General features: G+C 38.1%; 1 protein-coding gene across 1 annotated transcript in view; it reads left to right on the forward strand.

Annotated features, from left to right (window-relative positions):
* Positions 1-8,045: 8,045 nt before the first annotated feature.
* LOC127630913 (ral guanine nucleotide dissociation stimulator-like 1) overlaps positions 8,046-22,515 on the forward strand; it is a 43,204-nt gene continuing 28,734 nt past the window's right edge. The window contains 1 exon segment of the mRNA XM_052108776.1: positions 8,046-8,548. Coding sequence (XP_051964736.1) covers positions 8,414-8,548 — 135 coding nt within the window. The 5' untranslated portion in view covers positions 8,046-8,413.

The following is a 22,515-nucleotide window of genomic DNA, read 5'->3' on the forward strand; positions in this document are numbered from 1 at the left end:
TTCTACTTTTCATTAAAACACTGTTGCAACTACCACAAGAGTGATCACAGTCCCAACCAAAGGCTTGACCGGACTTTTCATGTCCAGACATCTGGTAAGAAGACATGCCAGAAGTTTTGACCTTTTGATTTACCTCACCAGGTTTGGCCAATTGCCACATTTTAGTTTCTCCCATTCTGACCATTTGATTAAACACACCAAACATTGTCAGTCGCCACATCTTAGTTTCTCCCATTCTTACCCTTATCACATTCTGTCGTTACAGATACAGTGTTTGTTGCAATCTTGTTGACTGGACACTGTTTTGTAGTGGGAGATGGATAGGTTTTAACTGACCATCAGTGAACTCACCTGATTGGACACAGTACAATACATTACAGGCATCACTAATGGCAGCAAGATGTTGGCTGAATTGACGTGGACAGCGGTATTGGCCATTTGCAAGACTGCTGCCAGACTGGCAGCTAAAGAAACCCCCAAACTTGCACAGAAGTTCTGGTTCCTTCCTCATAATAATTGCTCAGACAAACCATCACGTAATTTGATAAAAATAAATTGTGCAAAGTAATTTGGAGGGCAACCATAAGATTTGGTTGGGTTTTGTAAAGTCGGTCCAAATAGACCTCCGAAGAGGTATCCAGAGTATTCAGGAGCTTGCTGATTTGTGGAAAACCAGTAGGTGTCAATGTTTGCAAATTGGACATAGTAAACATTTTCACATGCAGGTACCTTATCGAAACAAAATGAAGAATGACAGGAATAATCACCAGAGACTGGATTTTTCTGTGCTAGTTCTTCACAGATGTCATTGTCACCATCTATTAGTATTCCAAGGAAGTTATATTTTTTATGGAGTGCATAAATCATATTCGGTAAATCCATAGATTGAATTCTCTTAACTTCATGATCGTCAGGTGTGCTGCCCTAACATGCTTTCTCTTCTTTTCATGTCTTATGAAAAGTAGTCATTTGATGGCGTGCCCTTGGTTTTAGTCACTGTCACATTCTTATTCTTGATTTTGAATAGTTAAACTAGAAATCTAGTTAAAATCTATAAATTATGTCAGGAATCCACACCCTTTTAAACCACAAAAAGTATGGGGAATAATGCAGAGAGCATTTCTGTTGATACTGGTTCTAAATTTGGTCCAGGAAAAGTCTTTAAAAAGATGTTATTGTGAAAAATGTTTGGTCATGAGAAAGGTAAGAGGTTAGTTAGTTTGGTCTGATGTGCCTTGCTGTCAGGGTTGTATGTGTTTTATGAGCTATCAGTTCTGTCGTGTCATTGGTTATCATTGTCATGTTTCGCCCTTTTCCATGTATTTAAGCCTAATGTTTGCCATCGACCATTCTCAGGTATTGTTTGTGTAACGTCGTGTTGTTGTTTATGCCAAGTTCATAGTCAAGTCATGTCCAAGTCAAGATCATGTTTTCATCATCGTTTCTTTGCCTTTGTTACACTTGCAGAGTTTGGGTATTTTAATTTGTATTTGTAAGCTATACTTCTGTCCTTGTTGATGTGGCTGAGCACCCTCAACTGATAACTGTTATGAATCTGAATATGCCATTTAACCTGAATGTTCCAGTTCTACTACTACACTTCAAGCTTCCTGCTATGAGAACACACAGAATGATCGACAGGCAGAAATTGTATCCAAGTCTTCTAAAATTGCTTATCAAATAATTGTTTACAGTCTAATGCTATTACAGTTACTTGTGAGACATCTCAGGGCATTTATTTCAGTGATATCAAGTGATTTCAAGAACAGCAATGCTATAGGCATAATGTAGGCTATATACATATAAAAACACAATACTGTTTACCATTATTCACAGAAGTCATAAATGTATTGATAAGTGTCTACATAATTATGACTCAAACCCTTATACCCATCATCTATATCATTGCATTACCCATTACCATAACTAATCATTGTGTACTTTATAACTGTTCAACTGATTACAAAACAACCAGGATGTTACCTCCAAAAATGATTAGTAAATCTTACATGAACTTTAAAAAAAATCATGTACTACAAATCATGCTAGTAGAGCTTGAGAGGGGTTTTCATTTGACTTCTCAAGTTCTCTCTGACTATCTACTACAGTACTCTCAAGTTGGCCATCACAATTAATCTCTTCATACCTGCTGCTTGCCCTGAAGCCTGAAAACCTCCTTCTCCATTTTATTAAGAAGACTGTTTCTGCCACTACAACAGCAATTGAAGTGATCACATCAACAGTTACACCAGCCTTTTCACCTCCAGACATCTGAAGAAGAGCTGTCAAACATTCTGACCATCTGATTTTCTCTCTAATTTTTAGTTCTCCCATTCTTACCCAGGCCTGATCCTCTTCTGTCACATACAGTGTTTGTTGCTATCATGTTGAATAGAGATGGTGTTGTTAATGGTGGGAGATGGATAGGTTTTTGATCAGACCCGATTGGACACAGTACAATACCTGACAGGCATCAAGGTGTTAGCTGAATTGAGGAGGACAGTGGCACTAGCCATTTGTAAGATCGTTGCCAGACTCCTGCTCTGGCCCCGGCATCAACACTAGTGATGACATGAGTACCATAATCAAGTATGAGTTTCTCTGACAGATAAGCAGCTTGACAGGTTTGATTGTTCTCAGTAGCATCTGCCATTACTTCTGCTTGGTGAGCAAACCGAGAGTCCAGGGTGAAATCAGGATATGTTCCTGTGCCAATGGAGGAAAATGTAACAGTAATGGAAGACTCTTGCTCTACTGTCTGTGCTGGGGGCATTTGTGTGTGCCTGACAACATTGATTGGCTGGATCACAAAAGCTCAACTTCAAGCTCCATTAAGGTAGATGCATCCTTTTTTTCTGTGGTCAATGGAAAATTCTCAGAAGAAAACCAACCTGTGAAAATCTGTTATATAAAGATGCAAGAAAATGTATGGAAGAAGAGGTATGGTATGGATAAATATAAATGTACTAAGCTGTGTATTGCACAGGGCAGTTTTAACTGTTCATGAGATGTATAGCCTGAGGGAAAAAACTGTGCCAATGGAGGAAAATGTAGCAGTAATGGAAGACTGAGCTCCTGCTTCAAACTCTACTGTCTGTGCTGGGGGCATTTGTATGTGCCTGACCACATTGATTGGCCGGTGGGTGTTTCTGTTAGTGGGGGGCTGTGATTGTTGGGCCCCTCGGGTTGTTTGGTTGGCATGAGAAGGGGTGTTAGAGATGGGTAGTACTGGGCTGTTAAGTACTGGGCTTTGTGCCCGTCTGCAGTTATCCTGCCTGACATTAGATGACCATGAGATGCCTATAACAGGCACTAATGTCACACCTGCTGACCCCCCATGCACTGACAGAGAAGGGGCTGAGGGTGAGATGAGGCCACTGTGCCGCCAGCCTCTGCAGGCCAGTCTGAGTGTGTGGACATTGAGGGAGATAGAGCTGGAAGAAGAGAAGGTCCAGCTGGATTCAGGGATGTTGCTGCAGGAAGCCCAGGAGAACTACGGCACAAAGGTGTGTGGGTTCATCACATGGTGTGTAACTGCTGTACAGCAGGACAGAATTAATGGAGTCACACTGTTCCAAAACAGAGAACAGATACCTATAACATACATGCAAACAAAGCGATGATTTCAAAGGATACACGTTTACCAAGCATGAGGACTCTACATGAGGACTTTCCACGGTTTTATATTGTTCATAAATGTATTATAATAACTGTAAACTAATCCTAAATGTAATACACTCTAACATTAAAAACATCTCTTGCTACTTTTAAAAGTTAAGACATTGTGGCTTATTCATTAAACTCGAGCAGAACGCACTTTTGTGTAAACCGTTTGTAAAATCATTATTATGCCTATTTTTCCATTAAATTCAGTGGGAATATTTACATGAGAATGGATTAATTAAACAAATTACATGCAAATTCTGTTCTGATCATGTTTCAGAAATAAGGCCCACATTTAGTCTCTTAATAAAAAAAAATTCGTTTTGAAGACATCTCCAATGTAGTGTATTTATAATTTTAGCTACCTTTTTGCTAAATGTTTTTGAGCTATTTGGTCCCCATGAAGTCTGTATGTCAGAATCATACACTTGTCCACATATATAAAATGCATATATTCTGTTTAAATGTCACACTGTAAGCTTGCACTAACACAAAACACACATTTACAGAATACATCTTGTTTCATTATATTGACACTAAGACAAATTACACTCAAATGATCATTACTCTCAATAATTTTCTCTCAACTGATCTTTTCCTGTGTAATAGCTGCCACCAACCCCTTTGTTCCAAACAACATTTCTTCTAGACGGAGGTCCATGCTGGAGCAGCCACAGGCTCTCCCTCTCTAAACCAGGTTGCCATCTTGGCTCCAGAGCTCATAGCTTATCATCAGTTTCTGAGGTCCAGATGGTCCAACAGGCAAACCAAATGGATGGATGTTAGATAGATGGATAGATAGAGAGAGAGAGGTATATATATTTATTTTATTTTTTTTTTTTTGCTTAAAGCTTGGTCTTATCTTGAAAAAGAAAAGCTATTCCTGTCTTAGTCACAATGTGTGGTCTGTATGCCAGCAAACAATTATCTTCCTCTATCTGCTATTTAGATAAGCTGTCTTCTACATCTGATATCTGATTAAGAATGCCTCAGTGTGGCTGTCCATGACACGAAAGGGTCAGTTAGTGTTGGTGTCAAGATTTGCCTTACACCATGGAGATGATTTGTGGGTTCTTGAAGTTGGAATTTGTATATTGTTCCTCTAATGTCCACTAGGTGGTGGTAGAAGGCAGCAGGGGAGCATTTGGGCATGTTTTGTCTTGAAAAGACCCAGGATGACCCAAGAGGTATGCTACGAACAAATCATACATTTTAAGCCTCAACATTTCACACCGTAATTTTATTTTTAGGAGTCCTGGCACACACTTACTTGGAATTTCTTACAGTTATACATTCATTAGTCCTAGTGAACTTGATCATTAGAGAGTTCAACTCTGCCATTTACAAGAGTGTTACATGTCCAGTTTGTTCTGCCTGGATGCCCTTATCAGCACTTTTTGCTGAGAAATGGCAGCCATGCCAAACATTGTTGCTCAAGATATTTCCATAGATGCTTTACACGCAGTAAACATGAGTTGAGTAGTGTTAGTATTGTTGGAATCTTCCAGTACTTAACATAATCTGTTTTATGTTGCCAAACACAGTAATAAGGCCATGTCTGAAATAAGGAAAGGAATTGGGTGATATAACTTACACATGTGTGAGTGTGCGTGTACAGGCCGAAAAATTGTGCCAACTGTGTAAACTTCACCAGACCACACTGAAGCTATGTCAGCAAACTGTAGAGATCAAAATGTACCAGCGGAGTGTCTATGAAGGGAAGCAGAGAAACAGAAATTTCAAAACATTTCAGATGGGTGTTTGGCTCTACTATGGGGACAGAATAAGCTGGAATGAACGTGGAGAGAAAACAAGGAGGGAGGAGCAAAAGAGAGGGAAAGAGAGGAATCCACAAGGTTAAAGAGGGAGATTCAGATCCCCCATTCTGTGGGTCACAAAAAAAATCATATTAAATATTCAACAATAGATGCTGAGATATAGGAGCCTGAGGATGAAAAAAAAAAAACACAAAACAATAGCTCTTGATTTAATTGGGTTATTTATTCTTAGATCTCCATATTTGTATGGGAGCATGTGTGAGCAAAAGTGTATATAATGCAAATGGCATAAATATCCACACTCAATCGACAGTTATTGATAGAATAGAGCACTCCATGGTTAGGTTGTTCAGAGTTCAATATACGTTAAAGGGATATTTCTCTAAAAATGTAAATCTGTCAACATTTACTCATCCCCATGCTATTGTAACCCCATATTAATTCTTTCTTCTGAAGAAACTTAAAAGGAGATGTAAGACAGAATGTTAAGGGCTGCCAGCCTCAGTCACCATTCACACAAAAATCATGTTTACAGTAATATACTAACAGTCTGAGAGAAAATGGAATAAAAACAGAAATAAGCATAAAAATACACAATGTTCTGAAAGTATAGCCACAGGACTTAAAGTGTTAGTCCACCCAAATTTACTCAACCTCATGCCATTACAGATGTGTATGACTTTCTTTCATCTAAACACAAAAGATTTTTAAAAGAATATCTCAGCTCTGTAGGTCCATACAATGCAAGTGAATGGGTGGCAACATTTTGAAGCTCCAAAATCCACAAAATGGTAACATAAAAATACTCCATATGACTCTGGTGCTTAAATACATATCTTCTGAAGTGATATGGTATGTGTGAGTGAGAAAAAGATCAATATTTAAGTACTTTCACTTTCTCCTTCTGTTTTTGGTGATTAACATTCTTCATGCATATCGCCCCCTACTGGGTAGAGAGGAGAATTTATGACAAAACATTACTTAAATATTGATCTGATTATCACCCACACCAATCATATTGTATCTGAACACATGGAATTATCCACTGAAGACATATGGATTATGTTTATGCTCCATTTATGTAGATTTTGGAGCTTCAACATTTTGGCACCCATTCACTTGCATTGTATGGACCTACAGAGCTGAGATATGTTTCCAAAAATCTTTGTTTGTGTTCTGCTGAAGAAAGAAAGTCTTACACATCTGGGATGCCAGGAGGGTGAGTAAATGATGAGAGAATTTTCATTTTTGGGTGAACTATACCTTAAAGCCCTGTTCAGACCAAATCTGAAACAAATCTACGAGACGAACTACAGACGAAAACATTACATGTGATATGATGAAACTAATGTGATAAAATCTCTAACTAGCTTTGTCTGTGCACAATTACAGTATATGCAATATATCAGCTCCTGTCATGACTATGAAATCACTCACATAACTCATTGTTAACATTTTTGTGTGCAAGAATTATTATAAGCGCTTCTGCCATAATGTGTGCCATAATGTCTTCCCCAATTGACTTAAATATTATTTGTGGTAACTGACAGCATGCCACAATTGCTTTCAATACAGCTTCAGCTGTATTTAACCTAGAACATTCTTAAGGCAAGATCACTGTAAATTTATGTGAGTGTGTGTGCGTTCTGTGAAATGTTCTAAACTTGTTCTGGATTTTACTGTTTCTTTTTATATTTCATGTTAGCTACTGATTTACATATTCACTGGAGGCATTTTTGCAAGGGTCAGATGTCAAAACTTCTAAACTCTGTGTTATATTAACAGTCCCAACTATACTTTGACATGCTTGTGTTAGTACAGTATGTTTGTATATCCGTAAGCTATCTCTGTTTCTTAAGAATTCCTGACGGCAATGCTTTTTGTTCACACATGGCTGATCAGTCGTTCCTTCTTAGCACATACACAGCCTGTTGTACAGGGGCATAACCAGCATTGAACAGGCCCTTCCAATATTTAGGATAGCGGTCGATCAATATGTATTTTAAAATGACCAATTATAAAACTTTACAATTGGTCCGCACCGTCTTCAATATTTGGTTACATTTTTTATGTTGCACACACCTGTCGATTGAACCTTGTCTTTGGTTTTGGTATCAAAGGCCACACTGCTGAATTATTGGTTAACAGGAAGGTTCCATTACTAACAGATACTGCATAACTATGACTGTGGATGACTCAATCAGGCCCTCCTTCAACACTTAACGACTCCCTGCGGTTCTACTGCTTTACCGGGACCAGCGTCTCAGACAAGCTTTTTGGAATATATATTTGTACTCAACTGCTTGTTACAGATGTAACATTTTCATTTGACAATTCAAACAAAAAAAGCATAGAGCTTTAATGCAGAATTTTGCTAAAACGGTTCTCTTTTGTTTAAACCTATAATGCTCTCTGTTTGCCTCCTTTAACATTGAATCCCCTTTAACCCCACTTTTCTATCTTTATCCTGTCTTTCTCTCCACCTTTCTGCTCCTCGACGATACTAATGCAGGGGCAGGGCTTATCACTCACCCCTCCTCCTCCTTTCAGAAAGACGAAGAGAGAGAGAGAGAAAAACAATAGACTTTAATCACTCATGTGGCCACAACAGAGAGGCTGCCAACTTTCTCTCGCATTAGACTGAGCAACATTAAGAGAGACGTTTATATTTGTTTGGAAACAGTGATTGTGGACTTAAAAACAGAGCTCTTTCAGACTGTTTTACATCACAAAAGGGGGCAAAGGATCATGCAAGAAAGCAGTAACCTTGGACTGCAATTGTGAATGCCTTCCTGAGACCGACAGGCACATAAATACAAACGGCTCCAGCAATCCCATCTCACAGACCTGTGAGTGCATGGTCACAAGGGGAAGATCTTCATCACCATCATCATCATTCATCACAGGGGCACTGGGTCTCTCTAGCCCTGCCATACTAACTCGAACATGTATTGGCAACTTGCACAGGCATCATGATCTCTCACTACCCTTTGGCGTCGTTCCTTCCCTGGCCACCCATCCCACACTACCTGGAGGCAGATGGGGATGGAGGGGTTGCCCTGCAGAGGTACCAACCACGGTCCCCAGAGAGCAGTCCACGACACTGGGTCAGTCACCTAAATGTGTGTTCTTGTCTTTGTCAGGCTGCTTTAATGGTTTTTAATTGTCACTAGTGCTTTATTGGTGGATTGCCTTTACTAGCAATGATGTGTAAATGGAATTTACAATAACCATCTGGTTTGGGCTTGCATTTGTATGTTTGCTTGGGATCATTTGGAGATTTGGGATGAAAAGAAGAATCTATTCTGTTTACAATGACTGTTTCTAATAAATATGCTAATTCGCCTTTTATTTGACTTTTGATCACAGAAAGTCACAAGTCTGCAGTAGTAATGATTTGTATTTGTTGAGATATAAAGTAGCATCTGTGGAGAACAGACATGCAGACAGATACTTGCAGCAATCTGAAAGTTGCTCAAATTTCACACTGCTATCACATATAAAAGCCAAGAACGGTTCTCCATGACTAAATCACACCAATTTCAGACATAGACTTGTAATTGTTGTGTACTTTAATTGTGCCCATAAATACACCAAACCCTATTTAAAATGATTTATTCAAGCTAAACAGGTTTATACTGTAAATGGGCCAGGTATTGTCTTAAAATTTGTCTGTAAGGGGTGATATAAGGGATGAAGTTAAGATGTAGTTTCATAATTAACTTAAGGGGTAAATAAGGGGTGAGTCAGTCCACTCAGAAAATATGTATTACCTTTATGGGGAGTAAAAGAACTGTATGGGGAGTTTTTCTCTTAAAAGCCAATAGATTTGTTTGGCCACATATACATTGACTGGTTTGTTAAGAGGATAAGGTGTGTATGTGTGTTTTTGTGAATGCTTGGCAGCGGTGGGGAATTGTGGTGATGCAGAGCGGGAAAAGCTCTCTCTGTCAGCACTTTTTCAATAGTGGAGCTGACTGCTGGTGACTCCGTCTGTCTGACCACCCTCTGACCAGCACTGCAATGTTTCAATTCAGGGAAACAGCATCATTGTGTTTCACAGAAAAGTGTGTGTGTGGGGGGGGTTTGCAGCATTAGCAAATACTGTATGTCAATGCAGTGCTCGGAAAAACACATATAACCATCATAAAAGTAATCCATACGACTCCAGTGGATTAATTAATGTCTAATGAAGCGAAACACTAGGTGTGTGTAAGGCTTGTACGTTGACAAGAGTGGAGTTCCAACTGCCTTTTGCATGATGTAAGCACGTAAGCCTCCTCTACGTAGATATTAATACATAGACCCCTTATTAACAGCTGTTTCTATGGACCCCAATTCTGTTTCCACACAAAGGCAGATTGTGCAGCGGTCTAAGCAAGGAGCTTGGTCTGAGGCATCTCCTCCACTTACATTCAATCAGATTCAAACAGCGTTGCTTGTTGACTGTTCCATCATGGTGCCGCAGTTGACATATCCAAACCAGAACTACAATTTTTGTAAAAAATTTTTTTAAATATTGATCTATTTCTTACACACTCCCAGTGTTTCGCTTCAGACAACATTAATTCATTAATTCATTAAGTTGTATGGATTACCTTCAAGATGGCTATGTGTGCTTCAAAAGGTGGACACCCACTCGTAGTTTCTGGACCTACAGAGCTGAAATATTCTTTTGTTAAGCTTATATCTAGAATGGCATGAACTAATGGTGGGTGAACAAATCTTTTAAGCTCAATTGAAAGCATTTGTGTCATAATACTGATTATATATAAAAAAAATGGTTTGTTCCTCTTTTTCTTAAAAAAAAAAAAAAGCACAAATATGGGCTACAATAGGGCAAATCAATTGGAAGTGAATTGGGCCACACCATAAACATTACAATACTCACTGTTTCAAAAGTATAGTCCCAATACTTAAACAATATGCGTGTTAACATGATTTTAATGTGATAAAATCACTTATGAAACTTTTCAGTGTAAAATTCTATCCAACTTTAGAACTTTGTTGCAATGATGATATAAACGACATACCCTAAAACAATTGTAAGAATGAAGATTGAATGTACAAAGAAGATATAATGTAAGAGCTTTTATAAAATGATCCACTTCACAATTCTTCACTTCTATTGTAAGTGCCTCACTGTAACCTTGAGTTCTTTTTGCTATTTTTTTAAAAGAAATAGGAGGGACATTGATTTATTTTTGTATTTTTCTTTAAGAATTTTTTTTTTGTTGTAGTAATCAACATTAAACATTTACATTTTTATAAAAAAAATGTTTTTTGTTTTTTTGGAAACGGAATGGAAACTCCAATACTGGTTAAGCATCTCAGGTGAATGGTGAACAATGGCTCTTTGAAGTAACTAAAAGCAAGCTAAGTTTTAAATCTAATATTTTGATTTATTTATTACAAATTTTCACATTACTTCCAGTTTTGATAACTTTACTGTTATAATTTTTCTAAATGTGAAAAATAGTAATGATAAAGAATGAGTTGGTGTACCCAAACTTTTGACATGGTTGTTTAACCTATTTGTCAGCACATTTAAAATGGGCAGAGAGAAGAAATAGAGAGGGAGAAGATCCATTCTTCTTATCCAACATCCTGGCTCAAGTCTCTTCCTCTCACACTGGAGGGTTTCCGAGTATTGTTCCTCTGACAACGTATTGTTCCTATGACTTTGAGGCCATAGAAAGCCCCCCGTGCCACTCTGCCCCACACTCACCCACAGATTCCACTAGCATATTTAACATAGTTGACAAACACACACACACTCTCACATCCATTCAAACACATTCGATTATGGACCAAGCACACAAATATGCACAAAACTGCAAGTGTACGCACATACATAGTTGATACAAAATGACTTTGTCCCACAAACCTCCCACAGTGCTGAAACCCTCAATTTGTCAATTGTGGCATGTGGGACCCTGGTTCACCTTTCACCTCAGCTATGACATTCTCACTCTCTTCCATAGTCCCCCTCTTCTCTCTTTTTCTCTCTGTCCCCTTTCCCAAGTTATTCAGTAACTTACATTTCAGGCACTTTATTATTTATCCTGTATACCAGTCCCTTCCTTCCATAACTGCTTAAGACTGGAAACCACTTAATCTGCTTACTTAGAGACAAAAGTGTTGCATAACACTCCTGCTTTCCCATTTGTTTTTATAACTTCACTGTACGCACATATCCTTAACCACTGATTTAACTAACTTTCACTCGTAGTTACAAAATCCACTTGTTAAAGTGTGATAGGGCCTTAATCGTCAATAATGGCTTTGTTTTTGTGGCCTTAATGATGAAGAGAGTGTGCAAAGTTCAAGTAAGATGGGTCAAGTAAGACACTGCACACATTCTACCAGCCATAAATGCTGATATAACTGTGGATTTTCTGCTTGACGCAGCAAAGACTCAGTACAAAGGAGAAAAACCTATGTAGTCAAGTGACCAGGGTCAATGCCCTCACATTTTCAGGCTATATGGCACAGTTGTGCCGCCCACATTAATTAATAGAAAGTCAAAAGTGGTCGTGCCATTGCACATTAAGGAAGCTTTGCGCAGACCGCAAGCGCGTGTCTGGAATTATGCTGAATATAGGAATAGCACACTAAGTGTTCTCTATTTTTGCATCACTTCTCTTTTTGCCATCAGCCTATAGCAACTGTGGCAGATGTTTTTTGAAAGTGGCACTGATTGCTGTTGCTAGCCAGTGTCTCCTTGCATACTCTCAGTGAGTCACGTGTAACCTTGGAGAATTAATTTCAATAGTTCAGAATTTCATGTCAATTTTGAAATTCTTATGAACTGGTAGGACACAAGGCATGTCAGATCTTGCACAAGAACATTAGTAATGAATAATCAATTAAGCACTGTAAAAGTGAATGAAGAAGCGCAAAAGCAGGCTGAGTCATGGCTTAGTAGTTAGCAAGCATGATAAATTCATGTTGAGCTGTGGCGCTCATGTGGAAGAGGCTGGTTTAAATCTGGGACCAGATTCACAAAAATTGTCTTAAGAACAAAATTAAGAAAGTTCTTACAAGTAGTGTGGTCAAGGGCATATGCAGGCACATGCCGTGTGCCCACCTGTCTTTCTTAGGATTTTGTGTATGCCCACCTGAAATAAGTGATGATACGTTTGGCCGCTAATCTTTTTCAATCTACTAACGCAATGCTGCAGCACCGTTGTATTAATTTTGTTTATTAATTGTTATTATTGTTATTATTTAAGTGTACAGAGAGGGGGCCTGGGTAGCTCAGTGAGTAAAGACACTGACTATCACACCTGGAGTCGTGAGATTGAATCCAGGGCGTGCTGAGTGACTCCAGCCAGGTCTCCTAAGCAACCAAATTGTCCCGGATGCTAGGCAGGGTAGAGTCACATGGGATAACCTCCTTGTGATCGCTATATTTTGGTTCGCTCTCAGTGGGCGTGTGGTGAGTTGTGCATGGATGCTGTGGAGAATAGCGTGAAGCCTCCACACGCTCTATGTCTCCACGGTAATGCGCTCAACAAGCCACGTGATAAGATGCTTGGGTTGACATCTCAGATGCGGAGGCTGAGATGGCTGAGGGAACTGAGATTCGTCCTCCACCAACCGGATTGAGGTGAGTCACTACGCCACCATGAAGACTTGAATTGGGCATTCCAAATTGGGGAGAAATATTTTTTAGGGATTTTTGTAGGGCTCTCTCAATGTGTACAGAGATGTGGAAGGTGGAAGCGCAACTGATGGCACAAGCAATGACAGTCCGACTAGCTGATCCAACAATTAGAACGTTCATTTCAGATGAGAATTGGATATTTGCTAACCAATCATATTTTCCATTGCAGTAAGGGGTGGGAAATTTCCAGTGTCTAATGCTGATGCACAAGCATTACCGGAATAACCATAATTTTCACTGTAAATGTATTTCCCTGCTAAACATAAATATATGTAGATACATTTAAATGTAATTTAAACTATTGCAGTTTGTGAAAATACTGCTTGTTATTGCACCTGTGCTAGTTTTTGATGCTCTCCGCAGATGCTGGACAACTCTGTCCTGTAATTAGCCTATATCAAATTTAATTATTTTATTTTTTTTAACTTTTACTGCTGTGGTGCCTTTTTGTCGTGATATCAAATCATTTCCATTCATATTTCTAAGTAGGAAAACAATTTCACTTTTCACAGCAAAGCACAATATAGTACACAAATAAAACACATTCATTATGTAGGCTGCATATGGTAATACAAGATAACGCGTTCACGTCAACATCACTACACTCATATTAGCTATACAATGCTAAACAGTTTATTGTGTATTATGTATGTATTAGTTTATTAATTAGAGTTATAATAAAGTATTAACAATTTTCATAGTAGCCAAATGAAACGAACATTAATGATGCCTATTCATTTATAAACATATTTAACATCAAGTTCTTGGTAGTGTTCACTACACTACTCTTTTCAGGAATAATATATATATATATATATATATATATATATATATATATATATAAATTACTTTATCAGTTAGTAGTTATTAATAAAAAAAATTGTAGTAAAGAAGATAATGTTACAGGTTTAAAACAAATTAAGCTCAATTAACAGCATTCGAGGAGTCGCACCTGGTTAAGAAAACAAAATTTAGTAAAAATCTCGGAATAAATTAAGACACGTACAATGGAAGTGAATGGGGCAAATTATTAAAAGAATTTAGCTAAAAACTAAATTATGTTTCTCGTGGTTATAAAATTATTTTGATCTAAAGACTAACATGTATGCTTGAAGGAACATTTTGGGTTCATTACAAGTTAAGCTTACTCAGCATTTGTGGCATAATATTGATTACCACAAAAAAAAAATAAAAAATTATAAAAAAATAAAAGCACAAATCTGGGACACAATGTTGCAATTACAATGGAAGTGAATGAGACCAATCTGTAAACCTAAAACTTATTGTTTCAAAAATATAGCCATAAAATGTAAACATTATGTGTTAACATGCTCAGCGAACCAGGACTAAGTGTATCATTTTCTTTTTTGGTCCGGACCAAGAACCAAGAGAACCGAACTACAAGTGTGAACACGCCCTAACAGAGCAATCGTACCAGAGATTGTTTTAATCGTACCAAAGCTGAACACACCCTTATCTCCGGTAGATGACAGGTGTGTGTGTTTGTGGGCGGGTTTGTGTGGTTTCCAAGGTTGATTGTTTTGAGGTTACAAACTGGTAATTACAAGGGTATTATTATGCTTTAAATGTAGTTTATGAGGACATTTATTGTCCCCATAATTCAAATCACTTGAATATGTATTTTAAATAAAAAATATAAGTAACTGTATTCCACTACAATTACAGTTTAAATCATTGGTATTTAGAATACAGTTACATTCAAAAAGTATTTTGATTACCGTAGAGATTTTATTGTAATTTTTTTCATTTAATATTTAGTCCTTTCATATGGAAAACATTTATACATAAAAATGATGCAATATAAAGTGCATTTGAACAGCGGTGAAACACTTTCTTATGATGTGTTACATTCATACAAGCAGAGAGAGAAGTAAATTTGGAGCAGAAGAAATAGAAATAAACCTTGTGTAAATTGTCAGCTTTACGCTAAGCTAAAATTCTATTTCTAGCCGTTTTACAGACACATGTTACCAGACACGATCATATGTTTTTATCAATAAAATTAATTCATTGATCATAATTTTTTTTTTTTACTAAGACCTTTGATATGCTCTTAATAATAATTTTGGTATTTTTTTCCTGTAAAAATATCTAAAAATCCTTAAAACAAGATCAGTTTGATTAATATTGTTTTAGAAACAACATAGCATAAGATATTTAGATTTTTCAGAGAATGTATTTTTAACATATGTATTTTGTTTTACTGTACTGGCAGAGTTTTTATAGCCAAAACAAGTGAAAAAAATCTACCAGCACTGAAGAAGTAATCCATAGTATTTAGAATACTTTCCTGACCTGGAGTAATCTAACGAAGTACGTTACAAATTACATTTTACAGCATGTATTCTGTAATCTGTAGTGGAATACATTTCAAAAGTAACCCTCCCAACATGTGTGTGTGTGTGTGCGTGTTTGTGTGTGTGTGGTCACTGCAGCAGTTACAGAAACAAACAAACAGAGACCTCTTTAGCCCCACACAGCTATAAAACAACAACTCCCCCCACTTCCCTACAGCCCCCTATTCTTTCTTTCTCTCTCCGTGACTGGCCTGATCCCAGTCATGTGGCCTGGTTTAATGCCCCCTCTGTCAGAGTGGCAGGAGAGGAAAAAGGGGGATGAGGAAAGAGGCAAGGAAGGCCTGAGACTCAAAATAGACCAGATCCAGTCCAGTGATGTCCACTGAGTAAGTTATTTTACTGTCTGATCAGCAAACACTCTACTGTACAGTACTGGAAAAGTACTGTATTATTTTTCCTATCTATCTATCTATCTATCTATCTATCTATCTATCTATCTATCTATCTATCTATCTATCTATCTATCTATCTATCTATCTATCTATCTGTCTGTCTGTCTGTCTGTCTGTCTGTCTGTCTGTCTGTCTGTCTGTCTGTCTGTCTGTCTGTCTGTCTGTCTGTCTGTCTGTCTATCTATCTATCTATCTATCTATCTGTGTATCTGTCTGTCTGTCTGTCTGCAGATGGTTTGGCTAAAGTCCAAACCAGTCTAACCACACAGGCTAATTAAAGTTTATTAGTTCCGGGTCAAAGTGCCAGATTAACAACACCAACCGACTCACACGAACAACTGGTTGCCATATTAGTCATCAAATAATGTAGTCCAGGATTATCCCTGTTTTTGGCCAATTGCCCGAGCATATTGAAACTAGACTTTAATGATTACAATAATCTGTCAGATTCTGCCATTACAAGTCTTTAAACACAGTACAGGCAAAGGAATGAAAAAAAAAAACAGAGCAACAGATTTTTTGTATTTTTATTTTGAGGGACTCCTCGCCAGCTGAGCCTGGTTAAGGTGTTGTCTATGCACAATATGCAGTGCTATATTTTTTATTGGCTGCTAAATAGTTACCACTGTCCAGGTGACACATTTTTGTTGTAAAATTAGGAGGGATAGATGGAAAACACTGTTGGTAATGAGGAACATTGCTACTGAATAAGAGAGACAGACAACTAGCAAGAGGGAGGAGGGTGTTGTTGTATCAAACACGTGACTTTTTTCTTCAATACAGTGTAAAACATTCAAACTGGCTCCAGAGCAGATCATAACTTTTAGCAATAAAACTCTTCGCAGTGAAATTACTGTTTATCCTTCTCTGTCTTGAAGTTGCTAATGCTAACTCTGAGCAGTTCATTTCACGTAGACTGCCCTCTACTGGACATAGAAAATAAAACTATTGAGTATGAGGACATAAACACACTCATACTCTAACACACTTACTCTGCTTCTCTCCTGCTCCCACACATGCATCAGTGCGGAATGACGTTTGAGTTTCTGAGAAGTGTGTCTGTGAAAGTCCTTCACAGTTCCAGCCATTAGAGGATGCTAACAGATGTTTTTACGCATATTTCACAATGACAGATTTTCCACTGAGACATATATTTAGTCTGTGCTTCTGATGGGGCTCAGCGGGAAAGCTGTTGCTTAAGTTTTCTTTGTTTTGTTTCAGTTTTCTTTCATCTAAAAACCCCTGAAGCTGTTCAAGGACGTTCAGTTCTTCATTCATCTCTGTGTAGTGATTACAAAAAGGTTATTGTGATATTAAATTGTGTTGATTATATTTGGTGGAAAAGAAAACAGCTCAATCACAGACGTTCAAACAGAACACTATGAATAGAATACATACTGCAGACTGCAGAGTATACAGAGAACATTTCCTACTGTCAATAGTACTGTTTGTGAATATACTGTGGAAAAGTATGCGTCAGGTAACAATAAAGGCTAAGATCAAAATAGAATACTACCCTAATGCTCCTACTTTTCTGCTGTATCTAGCCTATATACTGCAGAAAGTAGTATGCTATATTGAACTTAGCGAAACATTTAAAACAGTATAGTATGCAGGGCCTGAGTAACTCTGCAAGTAAAGACTCTGACTACCACACCTGGAGTCGCAAGTTAGAATACAGGGTGTGCTGACTGAATCCAGTCAAGCTTCCTAAGCAACCAATTGGCCCGGCTGCTTGGGTTGGTAGAGTCAGGTTGGGTTAACCTCCTTATAGTGGTCACTATAATGTGTTTCTTGTTCTCGGTGGGGCTCGTGGTGAGTTGTGCATGGATGCCGCAGAGAATAGCGTGAGCCTCCACACATGCTAGGTCTCTGCAGTAACATGCTCAACAAGCCACATGATAAGATACTCCCTCAGACACTGAGATTCTTCCTCTGCCACCCAGATTGAGGTGAGTCACTATGCCACCACAAGGATCTAGAGTGCACTGAGAATTGGGCATGCCAAAAATTGGGGAGAAAAGGGGAGAAAATATATATTTTTTAAATGTATAGTATGCTAAATTGTCATGTGATCTCTTTATTTTGCATGTTTAATTCAGCAAGTGGCATGCAGATATCTCAGAAATATATAAAAAAACATTGGTTTTGCATATTTAGACTCATTTTATGTTATTATTAGTGCAGGAACTGCCTTGTTGGACCCTTTCACTCATGGATTAAATTAATCATCATTGCTAACTGCCCATAGTGAATTTCTACAATGGCATGAGTAACTGAAAACTGTTGTGTTTGAGGGGTGCTATATCCACACCTCTAGTCGTCAGAATAAGTCCAAGATGACATTTAATAAACAAGATGTCATATAATATGACTTCCTGTTCATTCTTCACATTGAAAACTGATGGTCATGTAGTACAAATACTGCAGACTACAGAAATTGTATGACTAGTATGCCATCCTTTACTATGCTATACCAAGCAAAGCCAGTGTATGATGTTGTGTTAGACTGCATTGATTTTTTTAGAAGATAATTTAAAAGAAAGCAAACAGCAAATTGAAAATGCATGCGTTAAAGCAAATATTATCTTCACTGTGTTATTGCTGTGGTGTTATGGCAACACTGGATCACAGATTCCTGAGAATTGTGAATCACAGATTCTAGCTTATCTCAAACCTTCAATCAGACAGTGCCACCACAATTAGCAACCTCAAAGAAGAACATGCGTTTCCCATAGTTTCTATGCCTGCCTGATATGTCATACCACAGACAGATACACCACCACTGAAGGTCTCCTCCCAGCATCCACTAGCTCCAGTACTCTGATCCAGCTCACTCTGCCAGCGTCAGCTCTGCCTATAAATCTCTTAGTGACGAGAGCAACACAACAGTCCAAAATCTGACCGTGTATACTCCTGTACATGCAGTGATGGGCTAGTCCAAGATTTTATTTAACCAGCATGTTTTTGCGACTGTGATTGACAGTGTGGACATGATAACTGACTCTTTGGTCAGGTACAATGACGACAGGCACATTAGAGTTGGGAGGTAGCAGGCAGGAAGTGGGAGATTTCCTGGAATGTGTGTTTTTTCCCCCACATTGGTGCCATAATACTGCTCTCGTTGCTCATGATGTTCCATAGCTTCACAGGCCCTGTGTGTATGTGTGTTTATGTGTGTGTTTATGGGTGTTTGTGTGTGTTAGTTGACCACAGGAAGAGAGACTGACTGGAGGCTATAAGGTTGCACTCTGGGGATGCTTAGACTCAGTGTGTCTCTGTTGGTGAATTTACTTCGTGTCGACAGAATAGATATCTTAAACCCCCCATTAGGGTTGTATACATGCCCTCCTGGACTCCCCCTATAAGCTTGTTTCCTAAGCCCAGCCCCATGCCTCTTTATCCCCTCTTTATATCTTTATCAAAGTTAACAGTCTGTAAGGTTGTTTCCGTGTCAGGAGATCGGTCAATTTTTAGGTTACATCGCAAAATTGCAAACCAGGCAAATAGGCATTATTAATTAATTTTAGGGACCTAATCTGGGGCATATCCAGAACAGATATTGAGGTAGACACCCTATTTCATATTAGTGGTCAAATATTTGTATTATTACCATTGATTTTGCAATTGTGATACATTATTATTAAAATAATTTATATAAAAATTCTCATGTAAGTAATGTTTATGTAGACTACACACATGAAGAACTGTGTTCATGTATTACTTTTTCCAAGACATTGCCTAAACGGCCAACTTCACATTGGCCCTTTTAGTGGCTTAGAAGTAAATTATACTCAAAGTGGCCTACGTTAATACATCTATTAATTGATGATGAATTGTTGCAAGAAAGCACGTAAATAGATATTTTACTGCAATAGGAGAATACCATACTGGAATGCTGCAATTGACACTTTCACAATTAAACATTTGTGGTAGCTGAAATTGTTATCTAAATCATTTATTTGATTAATTGTGCTACCCTATTTGTTCATCCCTGCTGAAAAGACCAGTTTGAATGAGCATGCTAGTCAATGCTTGTTAGAACTGGTTTGGTCCTAATCATAGCAATGCAGTTAACCAGCAAAATGCATTTGTTTTTCAACTGCATTGAACTGTTGAAAGATCCTGTTGATGCTGGTTCACCAAGAAAGTGTTGCTGGATAGAAATGTGACTTGTACCACACCATTTGTAGTACTGAAATGAATGATACCTCAAATTGTTCAGTTTGTTGATGTGGGCCATTATTACTTTTCTAAAAGATCAGACCTACACATTTTACAGAAGTTGGGAATTTCAAATGGTGAACATAAAAACAAAGACTTACATTAAACAAGGATCCCGAGGCATAACCATATAGTTGTGTGAATTTGGGACAACAACATCTAAAACACAACGGTATGTTTTGATTTTTCAACAGGGATGTGTTTCCTTTAGAGATTGGCATCACTTCTCTGATGCAGTGGCGTGAGGCTCTTATCACACATACACTCTCTCTATCTAATTCCTGGGGCTCTGGCTGTATGTGAGATCAGAGTTGCATGTGTGCGTCAGCCGTGTCCAGTCTGCTATTTGTTAGGCCTTGTTGTTGTGCACTGTGATGACATCACTCCCTTTTGAGGGCAAACAGCTGTCCCTTGAGGGGGGCCGAGAGGTCACGGCCTCTCCCAGTGGCTCTCCACAATTTCCAGATCCCCTGAAGATGAGCCGAGCAGAGGACACCCAGTCAAACCAGCCTGGGAACTGGAGCAGATCCAGGAAAATTAGGGTTTCCCCCTGGAGCCCCGCTGCCCTCGCTGACCTAAGACCAGGCAACTACTCTGCCCATGGGAGGGGGTCTCTGCTTAAGCACACTTCATTATATTGAATTTGTTGTGACTGTTGTTGGCTAATGGTGCATGGCGTTGAGGGTTATGTAGTGTGGTTTGAGGGAGTCATGTGATACTGTAGGTTGGTAGACTACTCTTGTGCACACAAACATATGCACTTTCATGAATACAATCTTGGTTCTGGTTTCCAGAACATTAACCACAGCCCAGGATATTAACCACAGGGATTAACCACACTGCTTGACTAAATTCCATGGTCAAAAATCTTTTGCATCCTTGGACCAGACCTAACAGTAAATATTTTAAATAGTCTCTTACATAGTAAGCAAAAAGTGAACAATTCCTGATACTGATGGCCTCCTCAGAATAGCCTTTTGTCTTATAGAGGGAAATTTAGGCTATATCAAAACTAATACATTTTTGTTTGAAAACTAATTTCAGTTTTCTAATGTCATAGTTTTACAAAGTATGTCGTAAAGGAGTTTTTATTTTTTATTTTAAAATGCATATTTTTTCAGTGAGGAAGCAACCATTCTAGTGTGGATGAGCAGCATAAATGTAGCTAAATCAATGTGTTTTAAAATGAAAATGTAGTAGTATGGATGTGGCCTTATTACTCGAATATTTAATTAACTTAAATTTAAATCAGAAAACATTGGACAGTCAAACTGCATTGAGCAACAACAGCTTTGTGGCAAACATTAACATCAAACTGAACTTTTTTAATTATAAAAGTTTTGTAAATTTATTTAATGTGTCTGTAAAGAGTGATGCACTAAATTAGGTATGTGTTTAATCCAACAAAACATACAGTACCCTAATTGGGCTGGGAAAGTCCCCAGGGCAAAAGAGTAAAAATCCACGATCCCGGATCCGGGATTTAAAATTACGTCAGTAATAATATACTTCCAATTTTAAATGTATGCGGAGGAGTTATGAGCTCATATCTGGTACCATTTGAAAGCTTAGAATGTCTACTTTCTTGAGATATGCATCACTTTGGCATTTGTTTTACACTAAGTAACTTATTTACAATAAATTACATAGTTCCACCCATCAAAAGTCGTGTCATAATTATGTGCGTTTTTGAATACGCATATTTCTCATATCGCTCAAATATGACGCACATGTACAAACCATGTATCAAATGAAAGCTCTCATTGCCAGTAAGAAGTTCCAATAAGTCTTTTTATTGAGGTATAATCACATATCTAATTCACTTCGAATGAATCATGAAGTATACAATCAACATTTGTAAACATACAAGTGAAATTATTGAATATTTGCCGTGCTACTCGCACTAGACAGCACAGTTAGCCACAAATGCTACATAATCCTTTACCTTAGATTATTCTCTGCAAAATGAGCCGTTTTTCAGTGTTTTCTGTGGTTGTGTGCCCAAGTAATCCCTCGATATGTCACGCGAGTGCAGAAACACCACAAAGTAATGTTATATGATATTCAACAATCCAGGAAAATATATAAACATCCCATCCGGATAAAGCATATATTGCCGTAAAGCTGAGACCCTCCGCTTTCCGGCAATGTCTCTCAAGATCAAATAGACCAATCAGGGGCTGTGATATTGCATCCTGACTGTGAAGTGATCACTAGGTAGATTACGTGCGCAAAACACACAGACGCATCTCACCAGACACCTGAGCACATATTTACCACTTTCAACAGTGTTTTATGTAATGACAAAGGGTTTTCTGTAAAATTACACTGGGATTTTGCATTTATAGCACTGTATATGGGTATGGGGAGACTTTAGATTTGGGTAGGTGGAAAGTACACCAAAAAAAGGT

This window comes from Xyrauchen texanus, chromosome 37, assembly GCF_025860055.1.
Source record: "Xyrauchen texanus isolate HMW12.3.18 chromosome 37, RBS_HiC_50CHRs, whole genome shotgun sequence".
NCBI lineage: Eukaryota > Metazoa > Chordata > Actinopteri > Cypriniformes > Catostomidae > Xyrauchen > Xyrauchen texanus.